A 27,100-nucleotide genomic window follows, 5' to 3' on the forward strand; every position below is an offset into this window, starting at 1 on the left:
CACCTTTTGAAATTTGCAGTCAGATGGCAGTTTCTGGGAAACTAACAAAAACTGAAGTGCTATTTCTGGACAATTTTCAGCAATAAACAGAAAAGGTACACAGTAATGGTGTTCTGATATTTTACAAGTTTATTAAATATTTCCTTGATAAACTCTCCCAAGGACCGTCAACAGAGGAATTGTAATGTATCACTTATAACAAAACTGTACAGGGAAAAAAAATCTGCAAGATGAGTTTACGAGTTGACTCCAAACACAGCAGCACAAAATGTAAAACATGCCAACTTGGAATTATGACGAAAGGGCAGCACAGATCTTTGCCTAGAAAGTACATTGGAAATATAGGGAGACTTGTGCAAAAGGCCTTATTCTTTTGGTAGCCACCCCTGCTGGAACGAAGGTCGCTGGATTAAAGAGTCGTGATGGTCCTTGGTGCTCTCTGAGCTTGCTTATTTTCTTGCAGACGTTTTGTTACCCAACTGGTAACATCATCAGTGCTAGAAAGGAGTGCTGTTTGCTGTCAATTTATGTTCTAGTGGCTTACCTGTCAGTGTTGGTGGGAGTAGTCTTAGAGATTCTTTAATTGGACTGTTTGCTGTTGGCTTCTTTGGCAGTTTCTTGATTGGGGTATTGTTTTCTTGATTGTTGGTCTGATGTTAATCTTGGAGTTAATCTATGCTGATCTGGGCGCTGATTGCTGATGGAGAGGTGCTTGGGTCTTTTTGTTCCTTTTTGGGCTGGGTGATAGTCTCTTTTGCATAGTCTATAGAAGTTGTTAATGACTATGTATTACTGATGGCTAATTTGTCTAAGTGCCAGGCTTCTAGAAATTCCCTGGCATTTTTGGACTCAGCTTGGTCTAGGATGGTCACATTTTCCCATTTGAAACTATGATTAAATCTGTCTGCATGTTGTGAAATTAAAGAATTTTCAGTGTGTCTTCTGACTGGTAGTTAGTGTTCGTGGATCTGCCAGTTTGTCCTACATAGTGGTTGTTGCAGTGCTTACATTATATGTTGTAGACGACTCTGGGTCTTTTGGTCTGTTTAGGATGTTTTGAAGGGCTTTAGTTGGCTTGTGTGCGATGCTGATTTCATGTGATTGTAGTAGTCTGCTGATGGTTTCTGAGATATTCTTGATGTACGGCAGTGTAATTCTTTTTAGGGTTTGTGTTGGCCGTGATGTATTGGGTTGAATGGTCAAGGACTTTTTCATAAAGTTGTGTGGATATCCATTTTATTGAAATGTGTTGTACAGACGCTCTATTTCCTTTTTCTGCTGTTCTGGATTGCTGCAGTGTGTTTGGGTCCTTACACAGCTTCTCTTGTGGGAGGTTGGGTTGTTGCTTTGGTAGTAGAACACCTGGTTAGTATGGGTAGTTTTTCTGTAGACTTGCATTTCTACTTTGCTATTTTGGTCTCTGCTGATCAGGATGTTCAGGAAGGGTAGCAAGTTGTTTTCTTCTCCCTTAGTCAACTGGATTCTTTAAAACTGATGGTTCTGTGAGTGCTCTCTAATTGGTCCTTTTTATTATGGTGAAGGTGTCATCTACATATCTGATCCATATTTTCCGTTGTATTTGTAGAACTGCTATGGCTTCTAGATGTTGCATGACGACCTCCGCTATAAGTCCTTAAAGCAGTGATCCCATAGGTGTTCCTTTAATTTGTTGGTAAATATGTCCATCAGATTGGAAGTATGTAGTGAAGCAAAGGTTTATATGAGATCCATAATCCTGGGTGTTTCAATCTTTGTGTATTCAATTAAGTTAGGTGTGCTGTGGAGCAAAGCAGTCATGGATTCTTTGGCTAATCCTGGATCTATAGACGTGAACAGGCTGTGACATCAAATGAGACCATGATTTCTTCCTCCTTTATAGTCACATCACCGATTGTTTGAAGACACTCTAGTGGAGTGTTAATGGAGTGTTGGCTTCCTCTTGTGAGGTGCCCAATCTTTTTTGTTAATTCTTTTGCAATGTTGTAGGTTTCACTGGTAGTGATACGATTGGATGGAGGGGTACACCAGGTGTGTGTATTTTGGGGCGTCCATAGAAGCATGGGAGGATGCCAGGGAGGATGGGTCTGCTGCTTCTCATCCGCCACTGTTCCTCTTTGATAATTTGGCCTTTCTTAGTGAAGTCACTGAGGGCTCTCTTGATCTGGTGGTCTAGTTTTTCTATTCTGTTAATGTTGATTGGGATGTAGATTTCTTGGTCCCCCAGTATTTTTGCTTTTTGTAGGTATTGTGCTCTGTCCATAACAACTATGGTCCGGCCTTTGTTTGCAGGTAAGATGGTGATGGTCTGGTCCTCGTTTAGTTTTCTGACGGCTGTTTTGTCTTCTTTTAAGTTGATTCTGTTCTTGTCTTCTGATCTGTGGAATGATGCTTTGTCTAATGCTTTCTTGGACTTCTGTGGAAGCATGTATATCAGGGGTCTTCAAACTTGGCCCTTTTATGACTTGTGGACTTCAACTCCCAGAATTCCTCAGCCAGCATGCTGGCTGAGGAATTCTGGGAGTTGAAGTCCACAAGTCATAAAAGGGCCAAGTTTGAAGACCCCTGATGTATATCCTCCCTCTCGCCGCGCCTCCTCCTCCTTTTTCGTCAACTAACGGCTCGCTCTTTCCCTTTCGGCCCGGGAAGGACCCCTCCCCCTGAGAGACCGCTCAGACCTAAATCCCGACGCAGCGAGGCCGCAGCTAGCGATCAGAGCTCCGGCAACCCGCCCCGTCTAACCGAGGGAGCCGATTTTGGATTGGCTGGCTCTCCGCGTATCCAATTTCAGCGCCGAAGGAGCTGATTGGAAAAGGAAGCAATCCCGCGGAGGATGGGAGTGCGCCTGCGCGCAGCCTGCCCGGGCGAAGGAGCCTTTTTTTATTATTATTATTCTTGCACTCGAGGGGGGTTTGGCCGTCGGCGGAGGCTTTCCGAGGCGGAGGAGTTAGAAGCGACCTACGGTTGCAGGCTCTCCTTGGTCTCCCAGGTAAAGACGGTGCTTTTTCTGAGCTTTCCGAGTCGGGGCCAAGCAGTTTTTTTTTTGGGGGGGGGGGCTGAAATTGCTGCTGTAGTGACGGCGTGAAATGGTGCCTCTTTTATCTTGCGAGAACAGAATCGGGCCCAGAGCCCCCGAGTATGGATCGTCTGTATGCCGGGGGGAAGCGGGGACGGCTTTTCCTTTTTCGAGCGGGAAACGGCAGCAGATCTGCAAGTTGATAGCAACTGGAGGGTGCCTTTTGTTCTGTAGCCCTGCCTTCTTACTTAGCTTGGGCATCTCAGACTGTGTTGCAAGTGTGGCAGCCGGTTTCGCTCGGTGGGCAAAACATGGGGAAAGGGAGCACGGGGGCGTCTAGTTTTCCGCCTGGCTTGCATAATTTTGCTTCGATAAAGCCTGTTTGTTGCATGCGTCTACGGCTCGCTCCCACGTATTCCGTTCTTCTTTATCGGCCGAGTCTGTCTTAGTTTTGTAAGTGCGAGGGGGTCTTTCTGATGGCTTCAGATCATGCAGTTGGACCACCTGTGGAGTTTTAATATCTGCACCCAGATAGAATTCCTCCGACGGCAGTCAAAGCGTCCAGAAATTCCGGGAACGCTACGAATCCAGGGGCTTGGTTAGCTGTGTGGGAGAGATTGGCAGCTCGATTCTGTTAGGAAAAAAACACCACAGAAGACGCATTGTAAAGCAATGTGTTGATTTGTGCAGCAAGTCTTTATATATATATAATTCTCCAGCAGGATGAACAGATATATATATATATATATATATATATATATATATATATATATATATATATATATATATATATATATATATATATATATATATATATATATGTGTGTGTGTGTGTGTGTATGTGTATGTGTATGTGTATGTGTATGTGTATATGTATATATGTATGTGTATGTGTGTGTGTGTGTGTGTGTGTATATATACACATTCTACACAGACATTCTACACAGACAGAAAAATATCCACCATCCTAAGAAACCCCAAAGACACAATTGGGTTAGAAAACCAAGGAGTATACGAAATCCCATGCACCACCTGCCCCACCACATACATCGGACAGACCAACAGAAGAATAAGTGCACGCATTGAAGAGCACAAAGACTCACTCAGAAAGGGAGAACAAACTTCATCCCTGGTCCAACACTTTGAAGCCACGGGACATGAAATTGATTTTAAAAAAACCAAAACTATCGCCAAAATCGAACATTTTAACAACAGAATAATCAGAGAAGCCATTGAGATAGAAAAACGCCCCCACAGCATGAACAAACGAGATGATACCTCTCGCCTACCAGCCATTTGGAAACCCGCCTTGATTGACAGACGAGTCCCAACCACCAAGAATGATACCAGACCCAAACTCATGATAACATCACATGACATCACCACCACACAACCATTCAAAAAGCAAATCCGAACCCACAATGATAACGACGCACAACCACAAAACAGAAACCTAACTACAGCTGCAACATCAGCCACTTTAAACCCCTCCAAACCACACAATAAGCAAACTGACACCCACTATAAAAACATGGCACCACCACAAACACGAAGCCGAACAAAAGCAGCACAACTCACCAGCTCAGGTCTAAGGCTGGCAGCTGAGACCAGCCCATCCACTCAAAACACACCCCCACCCAATCAGAACACACCCACCATTCAAAACACACTCCCACCCAATCAGAACACACTTAATCCCCCAGCCAATCAGAGCGCACCTCCACCCACAGAACACACCCCCTCTGGCAGTTTAAAAAAGAGGAACAAACAGCCACTACCACATGCTTCTCCCAGAAGAAGGAAGCAGAAGCCACCAGCCTGATGATGACCTGCTGGAGAATTATAGAAAAACGAAATCCAACACTGATACTTTATGAAGCTGATATTTTATGAAGACCAGAGTCAGAAATAAAGTTTGCTAAAACTGTTCATCGTGGCTAAAAATTTGGAGTGAAACTGGAAAATGTGATTTGCTTATATACAGAGTTAGGCTATTCTTAATTGGAGTGTGGAAGAAGTCTATAGACATTCAAAGTGTACTGTAAAACCCCTTCTAAACCTGGCTGAGAAGAATTGGCAAAGGAACAAAAACTGATCTTAAGGTTTTTTCAAGCCATGTAAAATGGAGCTGTTGGTTTAATCTGTTTACATGTTAGTAAGCTATTACATCTTTGGGTAGGTGGAAAATTGGTTAACCAAGAAAAGTGGAAATACAGGTAGTCCTTGGCTTACAACAGTTCATTTAGTGACCCCTGAAAAAAGTGACTTGTGACCATTTTTCACGCTTATGACCATTGCAGCACCCCCATGGTCACATGATCAAAATTCAGATGCTTGGCAACTGGTTCATATTTATGACAGTTGCAGTATCCTGTGATCATATGATCATCTACTGTAACTTTTGGCTTATTTCCATCATTTACGTTTCCATCTGTTTTTGCCAATTTCGTCCCTCCCGGCTGTCTGATTGTTACTGATGGCCTTTACATTGGTTTATTCTGTGGCTAAATTGCTAGCCCTGAGGGAGTCCCCCCCCTCTCAGGAATGGCCTTCTAACCTGTGTCGCCTTTTTCTTAATGACGGGTCTTGGGACCTCGAGAGGTGGCATGGCACAAAGAGGAAGTTACGGTGTTTTTTATGTATTTTTTTAATGGGTTAGGGAGGGGGGAGGAATGTAAGATTCGGCTAAAGTGTGGGGAGGTTCTGCCGGATCAAGTTCAGTCCAGGTTGGCTGAGGGTCGCAGCGGTGGGGGAACGGGGTGGAGGGTTCTTGGAGGGAAGGGGTGGGGACAGCGATCCCCACGGTGATTGGGAACGGCGGCAGATGGATGAACAGAGGGCCATACCAAAACCTGGGAGTGCGCCACCGCTGTCTTCGAGCAGTTGCACGCTCCAACCCTCTGGTTTCAACCTACTTTCCCGGGGGTGTGAGCCTGACAGCGTGGATGATGATGACCCACAGCTGGCCCTGTTCAAGGACGCCCAACGCAGGAGGCAGTGAATCAGAAGTAAACAGAGGAAGGCAATGGGGCACCTCGGAAGGAGGCAGAGAGAAGCCACGCCCTAAACTGTATAAAAGGGGAATGCGTGGGAGGGCTGGTTTGCTGAAGGCAACCGCTTGAATAGCTCCTGTTTCATGGTTCGTGTCTTGTTTGCTTTTGTGTCTCCCATATTACACCCCTCCTGTGTGAGCTGCATTGGTTACCGGTTGCCCTCCGGGTGAGATTTAAGGTGCTGGTTCTTACCTATAAAGCCCTACATGGCTTAGGTCCGGGATATTTGCAGGACCGTCTGCTGCCAGGAACGACTGCCCATCGCCCTGTGCGCTCACACAGGAAGGGCCTCCTCAGGGTGCCGTCGGCCAGACAATGTCAACTGGCGACCCCCAGGGGGAGGGCCTTCTCTGTGGGGGCACCTGCCCTTTGGAATCAACTCCCCTTGGAGCTCCGGATGGCCCCGGATCTCCGTTCCTTTCGTCGCGACCTTAAAACATGGCTTTTTCAACAGGCTGACCTGGACTGATGGAAGGGAGGTTTTCTTAATTCTGTTTTATTGTGTTTTTAATCGGACTATTTATGGGATAATTTGATTTAATACCTTTTAATGTTTGTATTTTGTGTTTTTATTGTTGTTAGCCGCCCTGAGTCCTTTGGGAGATAGGGCAGCATACAAATCCAATCAATCAATCAATCAATCAATCAATCAATCAATCAATCAATAAACAAACAAACAAACCCTCTGACAAGTAAAGTCAATGGAGGAACAAGATTCACTTAACCTTATTACTAACTTAGCTGCAGTGATACACTTAATTGTGTCAAGAAAAGTTGTAAAAATTGGGCAAAACTCACTTAACAAATATCTCATTTAGCAACAGAAATTTTGGGCTCAGTTATGGTTTTAAGTCAAGGACTATATATTTTCTGTCCCTAAACTGAATCAGAATTAACCAGTGCTGAAAGAATCCATACTGTGAAAACCATAGTCTTATCTTGGATGGTATAAAATTCTTTTCCCCATCAAACTTTATTGTAGAATTGCTAATGTTGGTAACTCCTATAGAAAACCAAGTAGATACCAGTATATGGGTGATCTCAAAAACGTTGAGTGGGATTGAGCCTGTTCTACAATGGAATAGCAGGACTGTAGATAAACCAGAAAATTAGCTTTCTCAGTGGTATTTTTTCAATAGCAAGATACTTCTTTTTGCCATGAAAACCTATATAGAGTGCCCATATAATCAAAAGAAATAAAGAAAAATACTTGATAAGAGAGTCCCATTTGCAATTCTACAGTATTGTAATTAGCCGCTGCTGAAATGATATACATCCACTTTTTAGAAGCACTTTCTATGTTGTTGACAAGATATTTGGGTTTTTTTTCTTTGTTTTGTGATGTTTTGTTACTTTAAAAAGCAATAAAAGAATACATTTTTAAAAATGTAGGAACATCCATTTATATAATACTCATTAATAACTGGCATTGATATTGCAATCATTTTGGCACTCTGGCAAGCAACATGGAGCTTAAAGGTAATTTTTAAATATGTAGCTTCCAAATGGAAATCATTTGGATCATTGAGATATCTGTTTGTATACTTGTGCTGTGGAAGACACAAGCTATCCCTTAACGCTGAATAGCAACTAAGAGTTTCTTAAAAAATAATTATACCCTAGAATTCTTCAGAGGCTGATTGCAGGAATCTCTTTTTTTTTCCTTTAAAGGAAAACCTTGTGTATCAAAACATTTAAATCTGAAATAACAGTTATATACTAGCATTTAGGTAGTCCTCAACCTGTGACCACAATTGGAGTAGTTGTTAAGTGAGTAAAATTAATTTTACAACCTTTTTTAATCACATTAAGCAGATCACTGTGATTGTTAAGTGAATCATGCAGTTAAGTGAATCCAGCTTCCTTGGTTGACTTTGCTTGTCAGAAGCTGGCTGGGAAGATTGCAGATGGTGATCATGTGACCCCAGGGCGTTGCAACCATCGTAAATACATGCCCTCTGCCAAGTGCCCAGATTTTGATGCAGTGATCATGGGGATGCTACAACGCTCCCGTAAGTCACTTTTTTCAGTGGGCAAAATTCACATTTCAGCAGTGTGAAGCTGTTTCTGATCCACATCCTACTTGGTTTTTTCCCCCAGGTTCAGTTTACATGAATAAAAACTACAGTTGTTAGATTTGTGAATCCAGGATTGAAATGGCAATTTGTAATGGTGGGTTGATACAGAGTGAATGGATAAATGAGTTTCGTTCAGGTTCCTACAGCAGTTTAAAGTTGTAATCTTCATAAAAGTTTGTAAAGTGCTGTGTAGGTGAAAATATATTTACCGTATGAAGTTTTTTTCCCTTTAGCATTTTAAGGTTGTGGCCGTGGCTCTGATTGTATAATGTGATGGATAATGAACTTATTTAATCAAGAGAAGCCTGTGGTAGTTTTAAGAATACAGGGGAAAAATACACAGTGCTTATTACTAATAATTATTAATATCCTGTGTTTCTGTGGGAATCTCGGTCAAAGTTTTCGTTGAATGATTATAAAAATTAATTCTTCCTAATCTTAATTCCTAGGGACGTGGTGGCTCAGTGGGTTAGGACGCTGAGCTTGTCGATCAGAAGGTTGGCAGTTTGGCGGGTCGAATCCCGAGTGCCACGTAACAGAGTGAGCGCCTGTTACTCGTCCCAGCTTCTGCCCACCTAGCAGTTCGAAAGCACGTAAAAATGCAAGTAGAAAAATAGGGACCACTACGGTGGGAAGGTAACAGCGTTCCGTGCGCCTTTGGCGTCTAGTCATGCCGGCCACATGACCACGGAGACGTCCTCGGACAAGCGCTGGCTCTTTGGCTTTGAAACGGAGATGAGCACCGGCCCCTAGAGTCAGAAACGACTAGCACGCATGTGCTGGGGAACCTTTACCTTTAATCTTAATTCCTATCCTTGGACTATCTTGAGCTCCCACGATGGTGGAATAGCAGATGCTCAAATAATAAATATTTGGAAAAGGACATTGAATATGATCTTGTTTCATGCTTGTGATAAAGGTCCATAAATGCTTACTTTACTCTTTTGCACTTTTAGAGGATTGCCACCCGTTCAGAGCTGCAACTTTCTGATTCCTTTTGGGAGCACCATCTCTTTAAGCTGATTTATTGTGCAAGCAGTGCAAAATACTTGAAGCATTTATTTGCTTTTATCTTTTGTAATATTAAGATTGCAGTGTGCTGTTTGTTTCAGATAAGCTACTTGGAGATTGTGTTATCTTCACGATTATATTATCACATCATACAGTCAGTGCTATCATGGAGGCAAAGGGAGCATTCTTACCACCTTTGCCCTTAGCGTGTGTGTGTGTGTGGGGGGGGAGAGCAGGAAAGGATTGTCATTCCAAACTAACCAAGGAGTTCTCCCAGGCCTTGATACATCCTCTGTCATTTTCAGTGCCTGCCAGCACAGAGTATCAAAATAGCACATGGGCCTTCCTGTTAACATATTTTGTCTCCTTGTAAAATCTCTAAGGGAGGGTCAAAAATCATCTTGGCCTGTGATGTTTCGATTCTCAGTGCTGATTGGCTTCCAATTTTCTTGTTTATTGTCTTGAGTTACTTGACATGGAATCTGTCATGAGACTTTCGTGTCATAGCTGTGGACTTGAGATACAATAGAACAAAAGTAGAATGGTGGCCTTCATCAGATGCTTTTTTGCCTGGTGGCTTTGGTCCTTAAAGGTCACTACTGAAAAAAATTCCAAGAAAGCTTATCCATATCATAGAATGCAGTATCAAGATTCTGGCTTTTCATGTATAAGGACGGTCCTAAAATATTCTGTATGTTATAACTATTGTTGTGAGCAGCTAAAGTTGATAATAAGAGGACTGGCCTGTTGAGCCAGTTGAAAGGATTACATCATCAATCATACGGTAGTCTTCCATAGTGGATAGGTAGAAACTCTTGGGAAATCTACGGGGTGAACATACACTGTCTTACATCTTCTATTTCTGCAACTTATATATATGTGTGTGTGTGTGTGTGTGTGTGTGTGTGTGTGTGTGTAAATTTTAGATTGCTAACAGTCTAAAATTTACACAAATATGAGCTGTCACTGTTGTGACTACCGCCTGTGGATGGCCTTCGGTTAGGCCGAAACAGGAAATAAAGATTTGTCCCATGTTTGGGGCCCAGCAAGGTAATCTAAATAGTTAACAAGCATTTAACATATCTATCTATATCTATATCTATATCTATATCTATATCTATATCTATATCTATATATGTGTGTGTGTGTGTGTGTGTGTGTGTGTATAAAATGTGGCCGGCATGACTAGACGCCAAAGGCGCACGAAACGCTGTTACCTTCCCACCGGAGTGGTCCCTATTTTTCTACTTGCATTTTTACATGCTTTCGAACTGCTAGGTGGGCAGAAGCTGGGACGAGTAACAGGCGCTCACTCTGCTACGTGGCACTCGGGATTCGACCCACCAAATTGCTGACCATCTGATTGACAAGCTCAGCGTCCTAACCCACTGAGCCACCGCGTCCCTTTTATAGATGTAGATAGATAGATAGATAGATAGATAGATAGATAGATAGAGATAGATAGAGATAGAGATATACTGTATAGATATCTCTATCTCTATCCTCTATCTCTATGTATAGATAGATAGATAGATAGAGAGAGAGAGAGAGATAGCCTTATTCTGATAGATACATATAGAGATATAGATGATATATAGATATAGATAGCCTTATTTTGAAAGTTAAATAGAGTCACAGTCGCTGTCTTTTCCTCCACGAATCTGTGAATCTCCTTTTAAAACTGTTTTAACTGTGCTGAATGAAAGCAAAAGGCGTGTTGAATGCCTAGAGAACTTTCACTTCAATTCAGTAGCTTTGCATTAGTAGGAGAAAGAAGCAGAGGGCAAAGGGTCTCGGATCTGGAAGGCTTCCTCCGGTTGCGCTACAGCAGGCTCCTTCTTTTGAAGCAAGCCAGCACCGCTTTCCCCAGAAAGCTCTTTTGAACAACTTTTGCCAAGTGTGAATTAAATTTTTCACGGAATGCTAATCTCCTGAGCTGTTTGTTGCCACTGATCTTGCTGGCAGGAATAGGCGAATGCATAAAGAGGGGTGGTTGTTCAGAAAGACTCATTGTTACTTCTCGTATCAGGGAAGACAAAACTTTGCCTTGAGGTGCATAATAATTGTACTTGCCGAGTAGTTCTTTGTACCAGTTGGTGAAGTCCTGGCGGATTAAATGGAGTCCATGTGGCCTGCAGCAGCTTTATACAGGGTCTGAGCATTCTGACACCTCCCAAGACCCAGCGCGGCTAATGGCAAAGGCCTGTGGGAGCTTTGGTTCAGATGTCTGTCTAGTTCTACAGGAAGCAGAGTTGTCTTTGAGGGCTGGGTAGCTTTATAAGCAGGGCTGGCATGAGATCAGATTGGTTGCCAGCCGACTTGGATGTGTTATGTGGTAGGGAGGCAGATCATTGTTGCGGTAAGCAACAATAAAGGTAAAGGTAAAGGTTCCCCCGCACATGCGTGCTAGTCGTTTCCGACTCTAGGGGCCGGTGCTCATCTCCGTTTCAAAGCCAAAGAGCCAGCGCTTGTCCGAGGACGTCTCCATGGTCATGTGGCCGGCATGACTAGATGCCAAAGGCACACGGAACGCTGTTACCTTCCCACCGTAGTCGTCCCTATTTTTCTACTTGCATTTTTACGTGCTTTCGAACTGCTAGGTTGGCAGAAGCTGGGACGAGTAACAGGCGCTCACTCTGCTACGCGGCACTCGGGATTCGACCTGCCAAACTGCCGACCTTCCGATCGACAAGTTCAGCGTCCTAACCCACTGAGCCACCGCAACAATAGTCCCAGCATATTTGAGGAGAAACTTTTGTGGGCTTTAATACTGCAGCTTCGATTGTACACAGGCAGGACATGAAGATAGCTTGGAACGAAACATAAATGCTCATTGCTTGGTGGAGCCTTGGTGGAGCAGTGGGCTAATGCCTCCTTAAGTAACACCAGCTGCCTGCAATTAGTGCAGGTTCGAGTCCCACCAGGCTCAAGGTTGACTCAGCCTTCCATCCTTCCGAGGTAGGTAAAATGAGGACCCAGATTGTTGGGGGCAATAAGCTGACTTTGTAAAAATGCCGCTTGGGGGGTGGGGGGCGAAAGCCCTAATAAGCAGGCATATACATAGAATGAAGGCTACTGCTAAGCTTGTAAGCCGCCCTGAGTCTTCGGAGAAGGGCGGGATATAAATGGGGTTAAAATAAAAAAATAAAAATAAATAAATTTTAACGGAGACTGTACTTGAGGAATTATCCTGCATTTTACACTTTCTGACAGATTTGCTCTTTCAGAGGGCGCACATAAAGTGATACATTGGAAGATGTTTACCTATGATGAAATCCAAGCCTTTTGTTTCCAATATCTGCCTGTGATCATACTGGTGACAAGTGTGCTTGTTCCTTGATGAGTGGGGACCCCACACAGCAGTTTTCCTAGAAATGAGTCCGTGACTGAGCAGTATCTTGTTCATCCTTAAGCTCCAGGCTAATAGTCTCAGTTGTTTCTTTGTTAAGAAATGAAATTTGAGTTAAAACTACAGCCTGGGGAAGTGAATTATTTAATTTGAACCAGAAAATGCGCTTGACTGTTTTGGGCAAGTGTCAATTCTTTTGTTTCTTTTTGAATATATCTAATTGTTGTCTGCCCTTTTTTTTCCTGCATCCTTCCTTTCTCTTTGGCTGCTGGTTTTGACAGAGATTCCTGTTTGAAAGAAGGTGGAAACAAGTGTTTCCTGTCTGATGACGATGTTACAGGAGATGGCAGATAGGAAGGGCAAAGTTGAGGATGCTCCTACAAATTGTAAGAGGAAGTGGGAAAGAAATTTGAAGGCTGCTGGTGTGGTTTTGGAACTGGTATGGTGATAATATGGATATCAGCTCTGAGAACACATTAGTCAATTTGAAACTGGTAGCATAATTTTTTTTAGGAATAACTTATCCTCAGCCTTTATCCCAGTTGCAATGTATGGCAGTGAAAGCTGGACCATAAGAAAGGCTGAGCGCCAAAGAATTGAAGCCTTTGAACTCTGGTGCTGGAGAAGACTCCTGCGAGTCCCTTGGACTGCAAGGTGATCAAACCGGTCAGTCCTAGAGGAGATCAACCCTGACTGCTCTTTAGAAGGCCAGATCCTGAAGCTAAAACTCAAATGCTTTGGACACCTAATGAGAAGGAAGGACTCACTGGAGAAGAGCCTAATGCTGGGAAAGATCGAGGGCAAGAGAAGAAGGGGACGACAGAGAGTGAGGTGGCTGGATGGAGTCACTGAAGCAGTAGGCATGAGCTTAAATGTACTCCAGAAGATGGTAGAGGACAGGAAGGCCTGGAGGAACATTGTCCATAGGGTCGCGATGGGTCGGACACGACTTCGCAACTAACAACAACAACAATCCTCAGCCTTTATACTCAACCAGGCATTATATTTAGACTGTACATACAGGTAGTCTTTGACTTACAACATTCAGTTCATTTATGACTGTTTAAAGTTACAACGGCACTGAAGAAAGTGACTTAGGATCGTTTTTTACACTTATAATTGTTGCAGCATCCCCATGGTCATGTGATTAAAATTCAGCCGCGTGGCAACTGAGTTATATTTATGACAGTTGCAGTGTCCCAGGATTATTTGATCAGCTTTTGCCACCTTCTGACAAGCAAAGTCATGGGGAAGCCAGATTCATTTAACAACTGTGTTACTAACTTAACTGCAGTGATTCACTTAACAACTGTGGCCAGAAAGGTCGTAAAATGGGGCAAAATTCACTTATCTGTCTCACTTAGCAACAGAAATTGTGGGCTCACTTGCAGTCGTAAGTCCAGGACCACCTGTATTTGGAATAGTGACATATGTGAATAACACAAAGGTCATTTGATTTGTTCTCTGTTTCTAAGGGATGTATGTACTAAGCCATGCCTCTATAGTATTCGGTTAAAAATTGGTGAAAACAATTCTGTTATAATCAGTGCCCCCCCCAGCTTCCTTTTTCTTTCTGTCTGCTAGCCTGTCTATCTAGAACAGGGGTGTCAAACCCGCGACGTCACATGACGTCGTGCGACATATCGGAGCTTTTTCCCCATTGCCGGCAATGGGGTGGGCACGGTTTTGTCGTGGCGCGTCCGGCTCATGGGCCGGCAGTTTGACACCCCTGATCTAGAACTTTGTCCCAAGTGAACATGCATCCAGTTTAAAGTCTACAGTGAAATCAGCTGAATTTTCACATGAAGTTCAGTCCCACTGAAGCCAGCTCTGAGGAGAGGGCATAACAATGCAAGCTTAGTGCTTAGAAAATAATTATCTTGGGTTTTATGTCATTGTTTCAGATTTGGGATTGAAGTACTGAAATTAAACACATCTGTTTTTATAGATGACTTCAGAGGTTAAAAAAAAGTCTCCTTTAGATGCTGTGGGAGGGTCAGGTGTGATAGGTAAAGTCATGCAGGACTAGACTTGTGTTGCCTTGAGTTAATTAGGAAGAGTCATTAGCTCTCGGATGCAGAAGATGAAGAGCTGACCCTTAAAGTGATCCTCGACTTACATGTGACAGTGACCAATTTTACGACCTTTTTTGCGGTGGCCCTTAACAAATCAATCCATTTTATCCAATTAGCATTTTTTTGCCAGAAACCCGAAGTAAATGCCAAAAATTATAGTCAGGTGACAGTGGGATGCTGGTAAATGCAATGTCTGTGAGGTGGGAACTCGTCGGAACTCCAAAACCTGGTCATAAGTAACTATGTGTGTGTTTGTGTGGGAGGTGTCTGTCATAACTTTGAACAGTTGCGAAGGAAGGACTATTTGTAAAAGAATGGAGAACAAAAGTTCCATACTTATAAGAGGAAACTGATTGTACTGTTTTCTGGTGTTTGTGTAAGGAATCAAAAACGTAATTATTTTTGGTGCTTTTTAACAGATTGTACCAAAAAACCCTCAAAGTACCTGGAAAGAAAGTCACTCATTTACAAAATCGTTAATGGCAATGACATGCGGCATTTTAGCAGAAGTGATTTGTACTCTGAAAAGCAGCAGGTAAGGGTACTTTTTATCTGAATTATGCTAATCATCTTACTGCAAAAGAATGTATGTATTTTTTTTAAAAAAGATTAAATATTGCCATTGGTGTATTATATAGAGATTCATAAAAGGGATGTGTACCCTTTAGACACTTAGCAGCATCAGCATTTCTTTGTGGTTATCTTGGGTGTTTTACATAAAAAAATGTATTCCTAGCATGTTCGTTGATAAGATTTCTCTGGCCCTCTAGTTTGTATACTTCTGCAAGTAAAGGTGTGGAAATATATTTGTTTCCTCTTCTAAGCAAGGGCATGGTTAGCGTATCTTTCATTTTATTCTGCACCTAGGTCAGGGGTAGGCAACCTCGGCTCTTTTATGATTCATGGACTTCAACTCCCAGAATTCCTGAGCTGACTCAGGAATTCTGGGAGTTGAAGTCCATGAGTCATAAAAGAGTCGAGGTTGCCTACCCCTGACCTAGGTGAACAGTGATGCCGATGGATTGTATTTCTCATTCTGCACTGGGCACAACTATTCGATGTTGCGGGAGACTTTGATCATTAATGTTCTGTTACTTATGTAGTCTCTAGTGGCAAAAAGGAGAATGCTGGAAAGATAAAAGTCATATGAAATATTGTCAAACACTAAACTCCCTGATAAAATACCTGGAGTAAATAGTTGGAGCAATACTTATGCCCATGTATATTTTATATCTCCTCCCTGTGAAAAATTGAAACTTTGGTTAGATGATACTATGCAGGATGATAGCTTAATTAATATAAAGCAGGTTGCCTCTGCTTCCTTCCTGCTGCCCTGCAGTTAGATTCTTCATTTATTTTTCTTCCTTTGGTTTTCTGTTTCATGCAGATCTATAACAATCCTAATTTTGGGTTTTTTTTTATCCCAGTACAGATTTAAATAGAAGTACAATTTTTCTGTTTTAATAAGAGATATTAGTCTTCTCCAGAGCTCTTGATTACAAAACTATTGTTCTTCCCCAAAGAAAATGTGAATAGTTTTTCACAACTATGGCTCTGTCTGTACATCATGCTAAGGTGTAAGACATCTTGGAGACAGCTATGCTGTTCCAGATTGTATTGAATGGCTCTGAGACAGAATGGATATCAAGCTTAGTATGATGTGAAAGTGTGGGACCTGGGCTTCGTTTTCCTGGAAAGTACCAGAGAATAAAGCCATTAGCTAAGTAAAGCACATCATTCTTTGTCCTTTAATATAATTTGTCCCTTGTTGTGTGGCTCCTGCAGCTGGTTTCTCAAACAGGAATTGAGTGGGTATATTTGCATATTCTTAGCTTTCTGCCATACATGATATGGTGCTATGTTTAAAATAATGCACATTTTATATGACACTTAATGTATCTTATGAATCTCTGGAATTTGGGTGGCATATACATTTAATTGAAAAAAATCCATCTACTGATGGATAGAGCAGTCGCAGCTCACGGCTTAAATCCATGTAAATATCGACTTAATGCTTGTGAGTTAAGCTAAAGATAGTTCGCTACTCTGAATTAAATGTCCGGGAATATGACGTTTCTTTTTCGTTTTCCCCTTTATGAAACAAAACTGTTCAGAGGAATACAGTGAGGAGCTCTGATGGAACTAAGCCATTTCACGGTATGCTGGAAATTCCAGGAGTTCTCCCAACAAAAGTTCCAGGCGCTACTTGTTTCAGTTCTGCTGCCAGATCCATTAGCAATCCTGATACCGACTGTAGGAGACAAGCATTAGTTATCCCTTATTCGTCCACTCCAAGGCATTTGTCAGGTAAAAGAAGCCCACATTTCAGTGCCAAAATGTCTGTATTGCCTAGAAGTTTCAGTTCCTTACAACCTCTGGAGGACACCGGTTTTGAACCGCAGGAATTGAAAAAAAGATCAAGAAGTGTTTCAGCTACTGGGGCCTGTCCATCGTATGAAACGCCTGTCCCTTGGCATCAGAGCAGTCTGACTGACTATGACGAAAGTCCCAAACTGGGCAGGCAGAAACTAACACCCACCAGAAGCTGCTCTATAGCGGGGCAAACGAGAAGAATGTCCTCCTTCCAGGCTGATTACTGGGCTTGTGCAATACCTGATTCTCTACCACCATCACCAGACCGTCAGTCTCCGCTTTGGAATCCTAATAAAGAATACGAGGACTTGCTTGATTATACTTACCCTTTACGGCCCAAATACAAGCTTGCCAAAAACCTCAAAGATTCCATTGTCCACGATTCTGGAATTGATCTTGATAGCCTCTCCATTTCCCCTGAGGGTACCTTGAAGTCTGTGAGTATGTGGGACCCAGAACACCAAACCAGGGAGAGCCCTACTGCTCTGCAGAGACTTTCAAGTCCTTTCTCGAAAAAGCTGGAATGCTCCGTTCCAGTTTCTCAGCACAGAATATCACCCGTTGGGAAAATGTCCCTGGCAGGTGGCGAAATTGGCCTTTCTGGAGGGATGTCACCTAGTTTATCTCCTAGATGCCTCGAGCCACCTAATTCCCTTTTTGTAATTGAGCAAGGATGCCACAAAAATAGACACGAGTGTCTTTTGAGGAGAACAGCTGCTAGGGGAAACGTCTTGCGCTCTACAAGTATATTGCCCTTACAGAAAGTATGTGCCAGTGATGATGAATATCTCTCCTTACCACCTAGACTCAAGGAGTTAGAGACATTGGCACAGCAGCTAACTGATCTTACACTGACTATAAAGAAGCCGGAACATGGCCAGGAACTAGATGACTTCCCCTGCATCAGTGTGAATGGGCAGCAGCTTCTGCCAGAGATTCAAGGAGACAGTGATGGCAATGAGAGCCAGTGGGAATTGTACTCTGACTCTTTCCATACATGCAGTTTCCAAGAACCTGATGAAATGGATCAAACCAGCAAGGACCATGAAAATGAGCCAAGGGAAGCTGCTGGCACTGATTTTCTTGAAATGAGATGCCCAGAGTTCTTTTCTATCCAGGAAGAAAAGAAGGACCGTTACTCTCTTGCACAGTGTATTAAGGTAATTTTTTAAAAACCTAAATCTGAACATCGTCGTGTTAAAATTGAGCATATTATGTATACTTTAAAGTTTTCATTGGGGTTCATTGTCTCTGTGGAAGCTCAAATCATACTGTAAGTCATCAAACTGCATGAATATAGGTAGTTCAGAAGAATTAACGAAACTTTTCACACTACTATAGATTATCTCACCTTGACTGCTGGGCAACATATCTTTTCTTCCTTTGAGTTTGAGGTATTCTTTTGTACATCAAACAGAATGATTTACATTCTGTTTAAATGGAAACATTCCACTATTCGGTGTTGTACTTTCTGAATTCCCAGGGATTCCAGCAAGAAAGTCAACTACTTATTAAATCCTATGCTATTCTGTCCAGATCCTGTTCTTTTAATTTGAGGACTTTGTCCATTGATGGACTATGGAGTCTTCTATATCCTTAGCTTATCACAAATTAATATGACAATATAATAAATAGCTGTGTAGGGATTTGTGAAAAGCTTTTTTTGAAGCAACGTTTCTGCATACAGTAGTTGTACTATATATGTATATCTACTGTATTTTGGGGCAGTATCACAGAACATTGTTGATAAATGTCCCAAGAAAACTCTTGAAGTAGCTACACTGAACTTCCAACCCTTCAAGCACTTCAAAGAAGTACTTTGCTTGCACCAATACCCTTTACAGAATATTGCTTTGAATGAGTTGCCCAGTCCTGGTGATACATGACTCTCGGTTCCCTGCCGTGAAGAATCTTGTGGTTCTCTTGAACAGGGGTCCCCAACCCCCGGTCCATGGACCAGCACTGGGCTGTGGCATACCAGCAACTGGGCCGCGCAAACAAGTGAAGCCCCATCCATGGAAACCATGCCCCTTCTGGTCCATGGAAAAATCTTTCTCCACAGAACCAATCCCCGTGCCCAAAAGGTTGGGGGTCTCTGCTCTAGAAAGTTCTTGTCACTGACCATTTTCACTTTCTACCATTTGATCCTATCGGTAGGCCTCATTTCTGAACTTTGAATGTATGAAGGGCAGCCAACTTCAATGCTTTCAGCTGCAATTAGGAATCCGCTGAAGTTTCCCCATAATTTCCCATGTGGTTTTTCAGTAAGAAAAGTTCTTCACAGAAATCTAAAATAGTCCCATTTTGTGTTTTTCTCTTTAATTTCAGAGATGTTTGGATTTTATTGTTTTGAAGTATCTAAATAAGTATTTTGTAGAATTAAGCTAGCACTCTGAAGTCTTGCAAACATTGTGATATCCTTGGTAAATATTCCTGTTTCCTTGCAAATGGATACTTAGAATAATCTGTGGCAATCGTGCAGCTTAAGCTGATCAAATCCACTGGCTCCAAATTTGAATGTAGCTTAATACTTTTTTCTGAATTATCTATACAGATGTTTTGCTATCAGTTGGAAGAGCTCATTCGCTGGCTACATAAAATGGCAGAAGTTATAGATCGCTGGGTTCCTCCCAAGCCAGACATTGAAAGTGTTAAAGCATCATTTCAAAACTACCTGGTAACTGCATTTTCTCCTTCATGAATTTCAATATAGTGGGGTTCATTTTCATTACACTTGTAATACATGTATATTTACGCAACTTGGGTAATATGCAGGCCTACAATTGCTAACCTTTTCTTGCAGCCCTTTGTAAAAGACATTGGAAAGATAATGCTAAGTCATTGCATGTATTTCTTTGCATTGGCAGAATTGATGCTTGAAAGTGGCAGTTAGAGATAGCTGTAAAATGGTATGAACTCTTATCAAAAGTATTTGGTTCAATTAAACATTTTTAGTTAAGTTCTTAATCAGCATAAACACTGAACTCTTTTAATGCCCTGTATGGAATTTGTAAGAGCCAGTTTGACGCAGTGGTTAAGGTGCCAGGCTAGAAACTGGGATACTGGGAGTTCCAGTTCTGCCTTAGGTCCAAAACAGCTGGGTGACTTTCTTGGGTGAATCTTCCATCTCTTAGCCTAGGAAGGAGGCAAGGAGTAACCCATTCTGAAAACCTTGTCAAAACAACAAAGACCTGTCCAGGCAAGACAGCAGGAGTCCACTGACTCGGAGGCACACACACAAAACACACACACATATCGATCTTTTACATACTTTATTCTGGATGCTGATTCTAATAATTCTAAATGTGCTGATTCTAATTCTAAATTCTAGAGAACAACTGTTGTTGGGCAGATTAAAATATAAACAAAATTTGCAAAAGTAATTCATTCTGTCACATGAAACCACTTAGCTTTTAGCCAGTAACTGGACAAAATTACTGCTGTCTGGCTATAATTTTGAAGAGATTTTCTTTCATCATGTATTACACATATTCCTATACTAATGCAGTCAAAGCAACTCTTGGTGACTTGCACAGGGAAAGAGTTGGAATAAATGAACTCCCTCACGAAACTTTAGCTACTTAAGCAGCAAGATTGGTAAAAGCATGAATTTGCCTATTTTTTTCGCCATTTTACTTAGAGGCTCCAAAGTATATACTCAGCATCTTTGGGTAGAAATAGTAGAAACTGAGGTATAAATACACCAACACTGATTCATTATTTTCCCATTCGTTCTCTCTTCCTTTCTTTCTGTGAGCCAGGCCTGTGTTCCTGTTCAAGTGAGCTACTCATTTTATATTTTGCCTGAAGTTTACATGTTCTTCCAAATAAACATGGAATAAGTAAAGGTAAAGGTTCCCCCGCACATGCGTGCTAGTCGTTTCCGACTCTAGGGGCCGGTGCTCATCTCCGTTTCAAAGCCGAAGAGCCAGCGCTTGTCCGAGGAGTCTCCGTGGTCATGTGGCCGGCATGACTAGACACCAAAGGCGCACGGAACGCTGTTACCTTCCCACCGTAGTGGTCCCTATTTTTCTACTTGCATTTTTATGTGCTTTCGAACTGCTAGGTTGGCAGAAGCTGGGATGAGTAACAGGCGCTCACTCTGCTACGCAGCACTTGGGATTTGACCCGCCAAACTGCCGACCATCTGATCGACAAGCTCAGCGTCCTAACCCACTGAGCCACCGCGTCCCCCAAACATGGAATACTGTACATCAAAATGTAAACCAGTAAAGGAATCCGTGTTATAGTTCTTGAATGTCCTGCCCTTTGTACTTTACTGAAGGATCACTATGCTGAACTAAGTTGCTTATTGGTCTGACTGCTAACTACAGTACTCTGAGGCAGGGGGGGGAGAATATTAAACTTGTGTAGTGCAATTCTAAACAGATTGAGGGGGTTCATTCATTTCAAGAGAACATGCTTGCAAGCAAAAGTGGGATTTTATTGGGGCCCAACCTCGTTAACAAATTGAAGTATCAAAAATTAATGTTAAGCACATTTTTATTAAGCCTGTGTTATAACTTATAAATGTATTTGGCTAACATTTCACTATTACATAAAATGCTTAAGAAATCTATGCAGTCACCCTTCCTCTTTTCTTTGCACTGGCCGGATGTCATTCACCAAATCTGCTATAGTCAGTTTTCTCACTCTTTAGAGAAGATTGTGAGGGTTGTATGACAAAATTAATCTATTGCATTTAAAGCTCCCAGTGGATTTCATCACTTTTTTGAACTTGTATCCTCTAGTTCAACGGCCCCCAACCTTTTGGGCATCAGGGACTGGTTCCGTGGAGTTTTTCCCCGCGGACCAGAGGGAGGCATGATTTCTCATTCTGCCTACATTCCGCGGTGGGGCTTCGCTTGTTTGCGCGGCCCAGTGCCAGACCACAGATCAGAGGTTGGGGACCCCTGCTCTACTTTGAATAATAGCTAATTTGTTAGGTTCTTTAAAAAAATCCATTATCACACACATTCTGATAAACAAGTCAGTTAATTCTTGTGAATGGGACCTGCTCTAGGCAACCAACCATATTATGATTTTTTCCTACTTTGTGCATTACATTTCACATTTCTTGACAGGAATTCAAAAAAGACTTAGCTGAGCACCAAGCATTGACTGAAAGTGTGTTGAATGATGGGGAAAAACTTCTTAAATGCATGTCAACAAATTCACCAGGTAAGGAATCAATCACATACAGGAGTTTGAAAATACAAGTAGTCCTCACTTAACAACTGTAATTGGGGCTGGAATTTCTGTCACTAAGCAAGTCATTGTGAAGTAGAATGTCATGTGAACATGCTACTTAGTGACAGAAATTCCAGCAGTTCCAATAGCCATCATTAAGTGAATAACCATAAGGTTTACTAAGTAAAGATTACACGTAGTCACCATTTGTGACCTCCTGCTGGCTTTCCCATTGACCTTGCCAGGAAACTAGGTTGCAAATAGTGATAATGGATGCTATGAGCTGCATTTGTTACCTGGATGCCAAGCACCTAGATCGCAGTCAGGTGGTTGTAAGGAAGCTACCGATAGCCAGAACTTCAAAGACTGGTAGCACGACTCATTCAGTGCCATCATAAATTCAAACATGAATGCTGAATATCATAGTTAGGTGAATACCTCTAAAAGGGGCCCATCCTCATTTAAGGAAAATAGTTATATATATTTTTTTAAACACTAGGATTTCTAGCTCTCATTTTAGAAATAGTGAGCCTGCAAGTGGGAAGTTGGATTTAAGTCTTAAGGTGTTTGTCAGGAGGACTTACTTCTAGTAATTAGATACAGAATTTCAGTCTTAAGTTACACAAATTTCAATAAACAGATTTGTGATATGATCTAAAACAGCGTGCCTGGCTGAGGAATTCTGGGAGTTGAAGTCCACAAGTCATAAAAGGGCCAAGTTTGAAGACCCCTGATTTAAAATATTACACAGAAGTAAACCAAATTAAGGATACGTTCCCTTGTAATTGGGAAGGTAGGAAATAGGATTATAGCTTCAAGACACATTGAAATAATTGAAACACATATACTTTTTCTCTGAAAGGCGAACCAATTTAAGTTTGGGTGATTGGGCAAACTTAAGTGTTTTCAAAATTTAGTTCATTATTTGTAAAGGGTTGAATTGCAGAACTTGTAAAGTATTCGTGGCCGTGATAGTTTAACCTGTACATTCTAGCACGTGTTTATGATGTTATTTGGATGTTCCATTTTTCCCCAAGAAGCTTAAGTTTCTTTTCCCCCTTCCCTGTAATTTTATCTTACAATAATCCTTAAGGGAGAGTAAGCTGGCTAACTTCACACATCAGGTGAAGTTGAGAGAAAACACATTATAGCTTAATGTTCAGACCAGGACCTGTCCCTTTGTAAACGTATGGGAAAGAGGCAGAATATGTGCCGTTTCTAATCAGCGCATGGTTAAACAAAGGAGCGAGATTCTCTAGCACTTTCTCTTCTCTTCTAATGAAGGCATTTAGAAAAGCATGCTTATATCCTGCTCCTCAGCTGTTGCATGGTATAATTTGTATCCTACTCTGCTTAATAGTTTTACAGAAAACTCTTGGCTTGATTGCCAAACATTCGGATATGCTTAAAAGCCATGCTGAACGATTGTATGAATCTATTTTAGCAGCAATACATACTCTTGATGACGGCTTGAGGAAGCATTGCGATGTTCAAGAAACTGCGGTCCACGAAGATACATCTGAGTAAGCCAGAGGGGAAAGATGCTGGGAAGGGTAGATATTAAATAATACATTTTTTGTTGAAGTCTATTTTCCTGGATCTCATGCTAAGGCCATGTGGAATTTTCTACATTGTGAACTAGCGAAACATCAATTCTGTCCTCAACTCCTTAAAAACAAATGAATCAAAAGAGATTTAGGGTTGCCTTCCTGAATCTTGTTCCTCCAGAAATGGTGAAACAAAAAAAAAAGCTAAGAAGCAAACAAAAAGACTAGAACACGTCCTTTCCAGCAGCCAACACTAGGATAGGCAGGGATGAACACTAGACAAACAAAAAATTGTACTCTAATCAAGGATATACTAAGGAGAAAAACCACACCCACACCGACAGTGACTAAGACAGGGCAAACTACTGTGTGTAAAGAGGGAGCAAACCCCACACTCACTAGCACTTATGGTGTTATCTTGTCAGGAAATGTCTGCAAACAAACACAAGCTCAGAGAGCACCAAGGGTTCCACAGTGAAACAACTCTCCAAATTGCACAGCTTGTGTGGCTTTGGCCACAGTGGTTAAGAATGGCAGTTGTTAATGAGAGTAAACTAGGCAATTACATCTGTTTTGGGCAAGTTTAGCGTTAAAAAGAATACTCAACATTTCACAGAAAAGAATAGTGATTTAAGAATAATGAATGAAGGCACCACTGGATTTCTCTATATTCCTTTTTTTATTATTCTTTTATCTTGTTGGGGGCAATAAGCTGATTCTATAAACTGCTTAGAGAGGGCTGTAAATAGGCTGTAAAGCACCGTGAAGCAGTCTATTAAGTGCTATTGCTGTTGTTAAGTTAGTAATGTGGTTAAGTGAATCTGTTTGCAAAAGGTGATCACATGACCCCTGTACACTGCAGTTTAATAAATACATGCCAGGTTGTTTGTTGGTATCCCGCCTTTATTATTTATAGACATCACTCAAAGCAGCAGACTAACCAACACATCCTCATTCTCTCATTTTCTCCACAACAATCCTGTGAGATGAGTTGGACTGAGAGAGAATGACTGGCCCAAGGTCGCCCAGCTGGCTTTCATGGCTAAGGCCTTATAACTACTAGATTAAACTGGCTCTCCCAGTTGCCAGGTGTCCAAATTTTGATCATGTGACAGGGGATGTTGCAACTGTTGTGCAAGAAATGGTCATCTCACTTTTTTCAGTGCCACTGTAACTTCAAACGGTCACTAAACAAATGGTTGTAAATCCAGGACTACCCTGCAGTGCATTCAGACCCCTTCACTTTTGTCACTTTTGCAGCCTGATTCTAGTTGTTGAAATTCATTTTTTTTTCTCCTTAATCTACACTCAGTACCCCTTAATGACAAAGTGAAAACAGAATTTTAGAAATGTCTGTAACGTTATTAAAAAGTATTCAGATCCTTTGCAACAACACGTGAAATTTAGCTCAGATGCCTCCATTTTTCTTGCTCGTTGCTAATATGTTTCTACACTTTGATTGGAATCGACCTGTGGTAAATTAAATTGATTGGGCATGATTTGGAAAGGCACACACCTCTCCATAGGTGGTGTCATAGCTGACAATGCGTACTGTAGCAGAGCAAAAGCCATCAGGTCAAAGGATCTCCCTGCAGAGCTCAGAGACAGGATTATTTCAAGGCACAGATCTGGGGACGGCTACAATAAAATTTCTGGTGCACCGAAGGTTCCTAAGAAGACAGTGGCCTCCATAATTCTCAAATGGAAGACGTTTGGCACAACCAGGACTCGTCCAAGAGCTGGTCACCCGGTGAAACTGAGCAATTGGGAGAAGGGCCTTAGTAAGAAAGGTGACCAAGAATCTGATGGTCACTCTGAGCTCCAGAGATTTTGTGTGGAGATGACAGAGTTCCAGAAGGACAACAATCAGTGCAGCTCTCCACCAATCAGGGCTTTATGGCAGAGTGGCGCCGCTAGATGGAAGCCTCTCCTCAGTGCAAAACACATGAAAGCCTGCTTGAAGTCTGCAAAACCAAGACTGAACTGTTTGGCCTCAATTCTAAATGTTATGTCTGGAGGAAACTAGACACTGCTCATCACCTGCCCAATACCATCCCAACAGTGAAGCATGGTGGTGGCAGCATTATGCTGTGAGGGTGTTTTTCAGCAGCAGGGATTGAGAGACTGGTCAGGGTTGAGGGAAAGCTGAATGGAGCAAAGTACAAGCATAACCTCAATAAAAACCTGTTCCACAGTGCTCAGGACCTCAGACTGGGCTGAAAGTTTACTTTCCATGACAACGATCCTAAGCACACAGCTAAGACAACACAGGAATGGCTTAGGGACAACTCTGTGAATGTACTAGAATGGACCAGCCAGAGTGCTGACTTGAACCCTATTGAACATCTCTGGAGGGACCTGAAAATGGCTGACCATTTTGGATGGTCGCCATCCAACCTGACTGAGCTTGAGAGGATTTGCAAGGAAGAATGGCAGAAAAACCCCTAATCCAGGTGTGCAAAGCTTGTGTCATACCCCCAAAGACTTGAGACTCACATGTGCTTCCACAAAGTACTGAGTGAAGGAGCTGAATAATTATGCCAAAGTATAATTTCAGTTTTTTCTTTTTAATAAATTTACATTCATTTTAAAACTTGTTTTCACTTCGTCATTATGGGGTACTGAGTGTAGGTTATTGAGAAAAAAATGAAATTCAGCAACTCTAGAATCAGGCTGCAGTATAACAAAATTGACAGGTGAACGGGGTCTGAATACTTTCTGAATGCACTGTAAATTAACTTAAAATCCTGAATCAGCATTTTAAAAAATGTAGTGTTTGCTTTTATTTATGTAGGGTATAAGTCTAATTTGAATAATTCCTCATTTCAGATAATGTATCAGTTATGTGATACTTGGTAATTTCTATTTAAAATGTGAGAAGAATGGAAATAGAACAGCTGTTTATGATTTTATTTCAGATAAAATTTCTGTTGATGTGGACAAATGAAATAACTACATCCATAAATAATATGAGGCTCCCTATTCAAGAAATAAGAACTTTTCCTTCAAAATTTTGATGTGCTACAATGACATCAAGCTTGATTTCCAAGTTCAGAAGGTACAACAAAGAACAGTGTGGAAAGGAAACTTCTGATGTTGGAGGTTTAATAATGCACTTCTAATTAGGATATTTATTTGCCAGGGCTCTGCATTCTTCAGAAATTATTCAGAAGTGTTTATGTGAGACACAAATTCCACTTGAGCCTCAAAAAAAAAATAGCTGCAGTTGGTTTGAAAGTCAGACCACGAATGGATTTCTTAAAGTAGCAGCACTTCATTTTCAGATTTGTGTTGCTACCTGAAACAAAATAGAGGCTGCTATATGAAACAGCCAAAATACTTTTTTATGGGAGATCCTAAGTGCTTCAAAATAATAATCAAAAAATGTATAGCCCTATTATTTGTTTTGTA

At 41.7% G+C, this 27,100-nt stretch overlaps 1 protein-coding gene across 2 annotated transcripts; it reads left to right on the forward strand.

Annotated features, from left to right (window-relative positions):
• Positions 1 to 26,969, forward strand: CEP68 (centrosomal protein 68). 2 transcript variants are annotated; one of them, XM_081345402.1, is made up of 7 exons: positions 1 to 95; positions 14,999 to 15,114; positions 16,694 to 18,112; positions 19,507 to 19,629; positions 22,037 to 22,133; positions 23,503 to 23,665; positions 26,608 to 26,969. In XM_081345402.1, exons 2-7 carry the CDS (start codon positions 15,070 to 15,072, stop codon positions 26,609 to 26,611), a joined length of 1,851 nt encoding a protein of 616 aa, XP_081201528.1. In that variant the 5' UTR covers positions 1 to 95; positions 14,999 to 15,069; the 3' UTR covers positions 26,612 to 26,969. The 2 variants fall into 2 exon arrangements, with proteins under 2 accessions (XP_081201528.1, XP_081201529.1); XM_081345403.1 differs by lacking the exon at positions 1 to 95 and adding an exon at positions 2,721 to 2,986 and having other exon boundaries at positions 23,503 to 23,695.
• The last annotated feature ends 131 nt before the right edge of the window (positions 26,970 to 27,100 follow it).

This window comes from Vipera berus, assembly GCF_964194415.1.
Source record: "Vipera berus genome assembly, chromosome: 1".
Classification (NCBI taxonomy): domain Eukaryota; kingdom Metazoa; phylum Chordata; class Lepidosauria; order Squamata; family Viperidae; genus Vipera; species Vipera berus.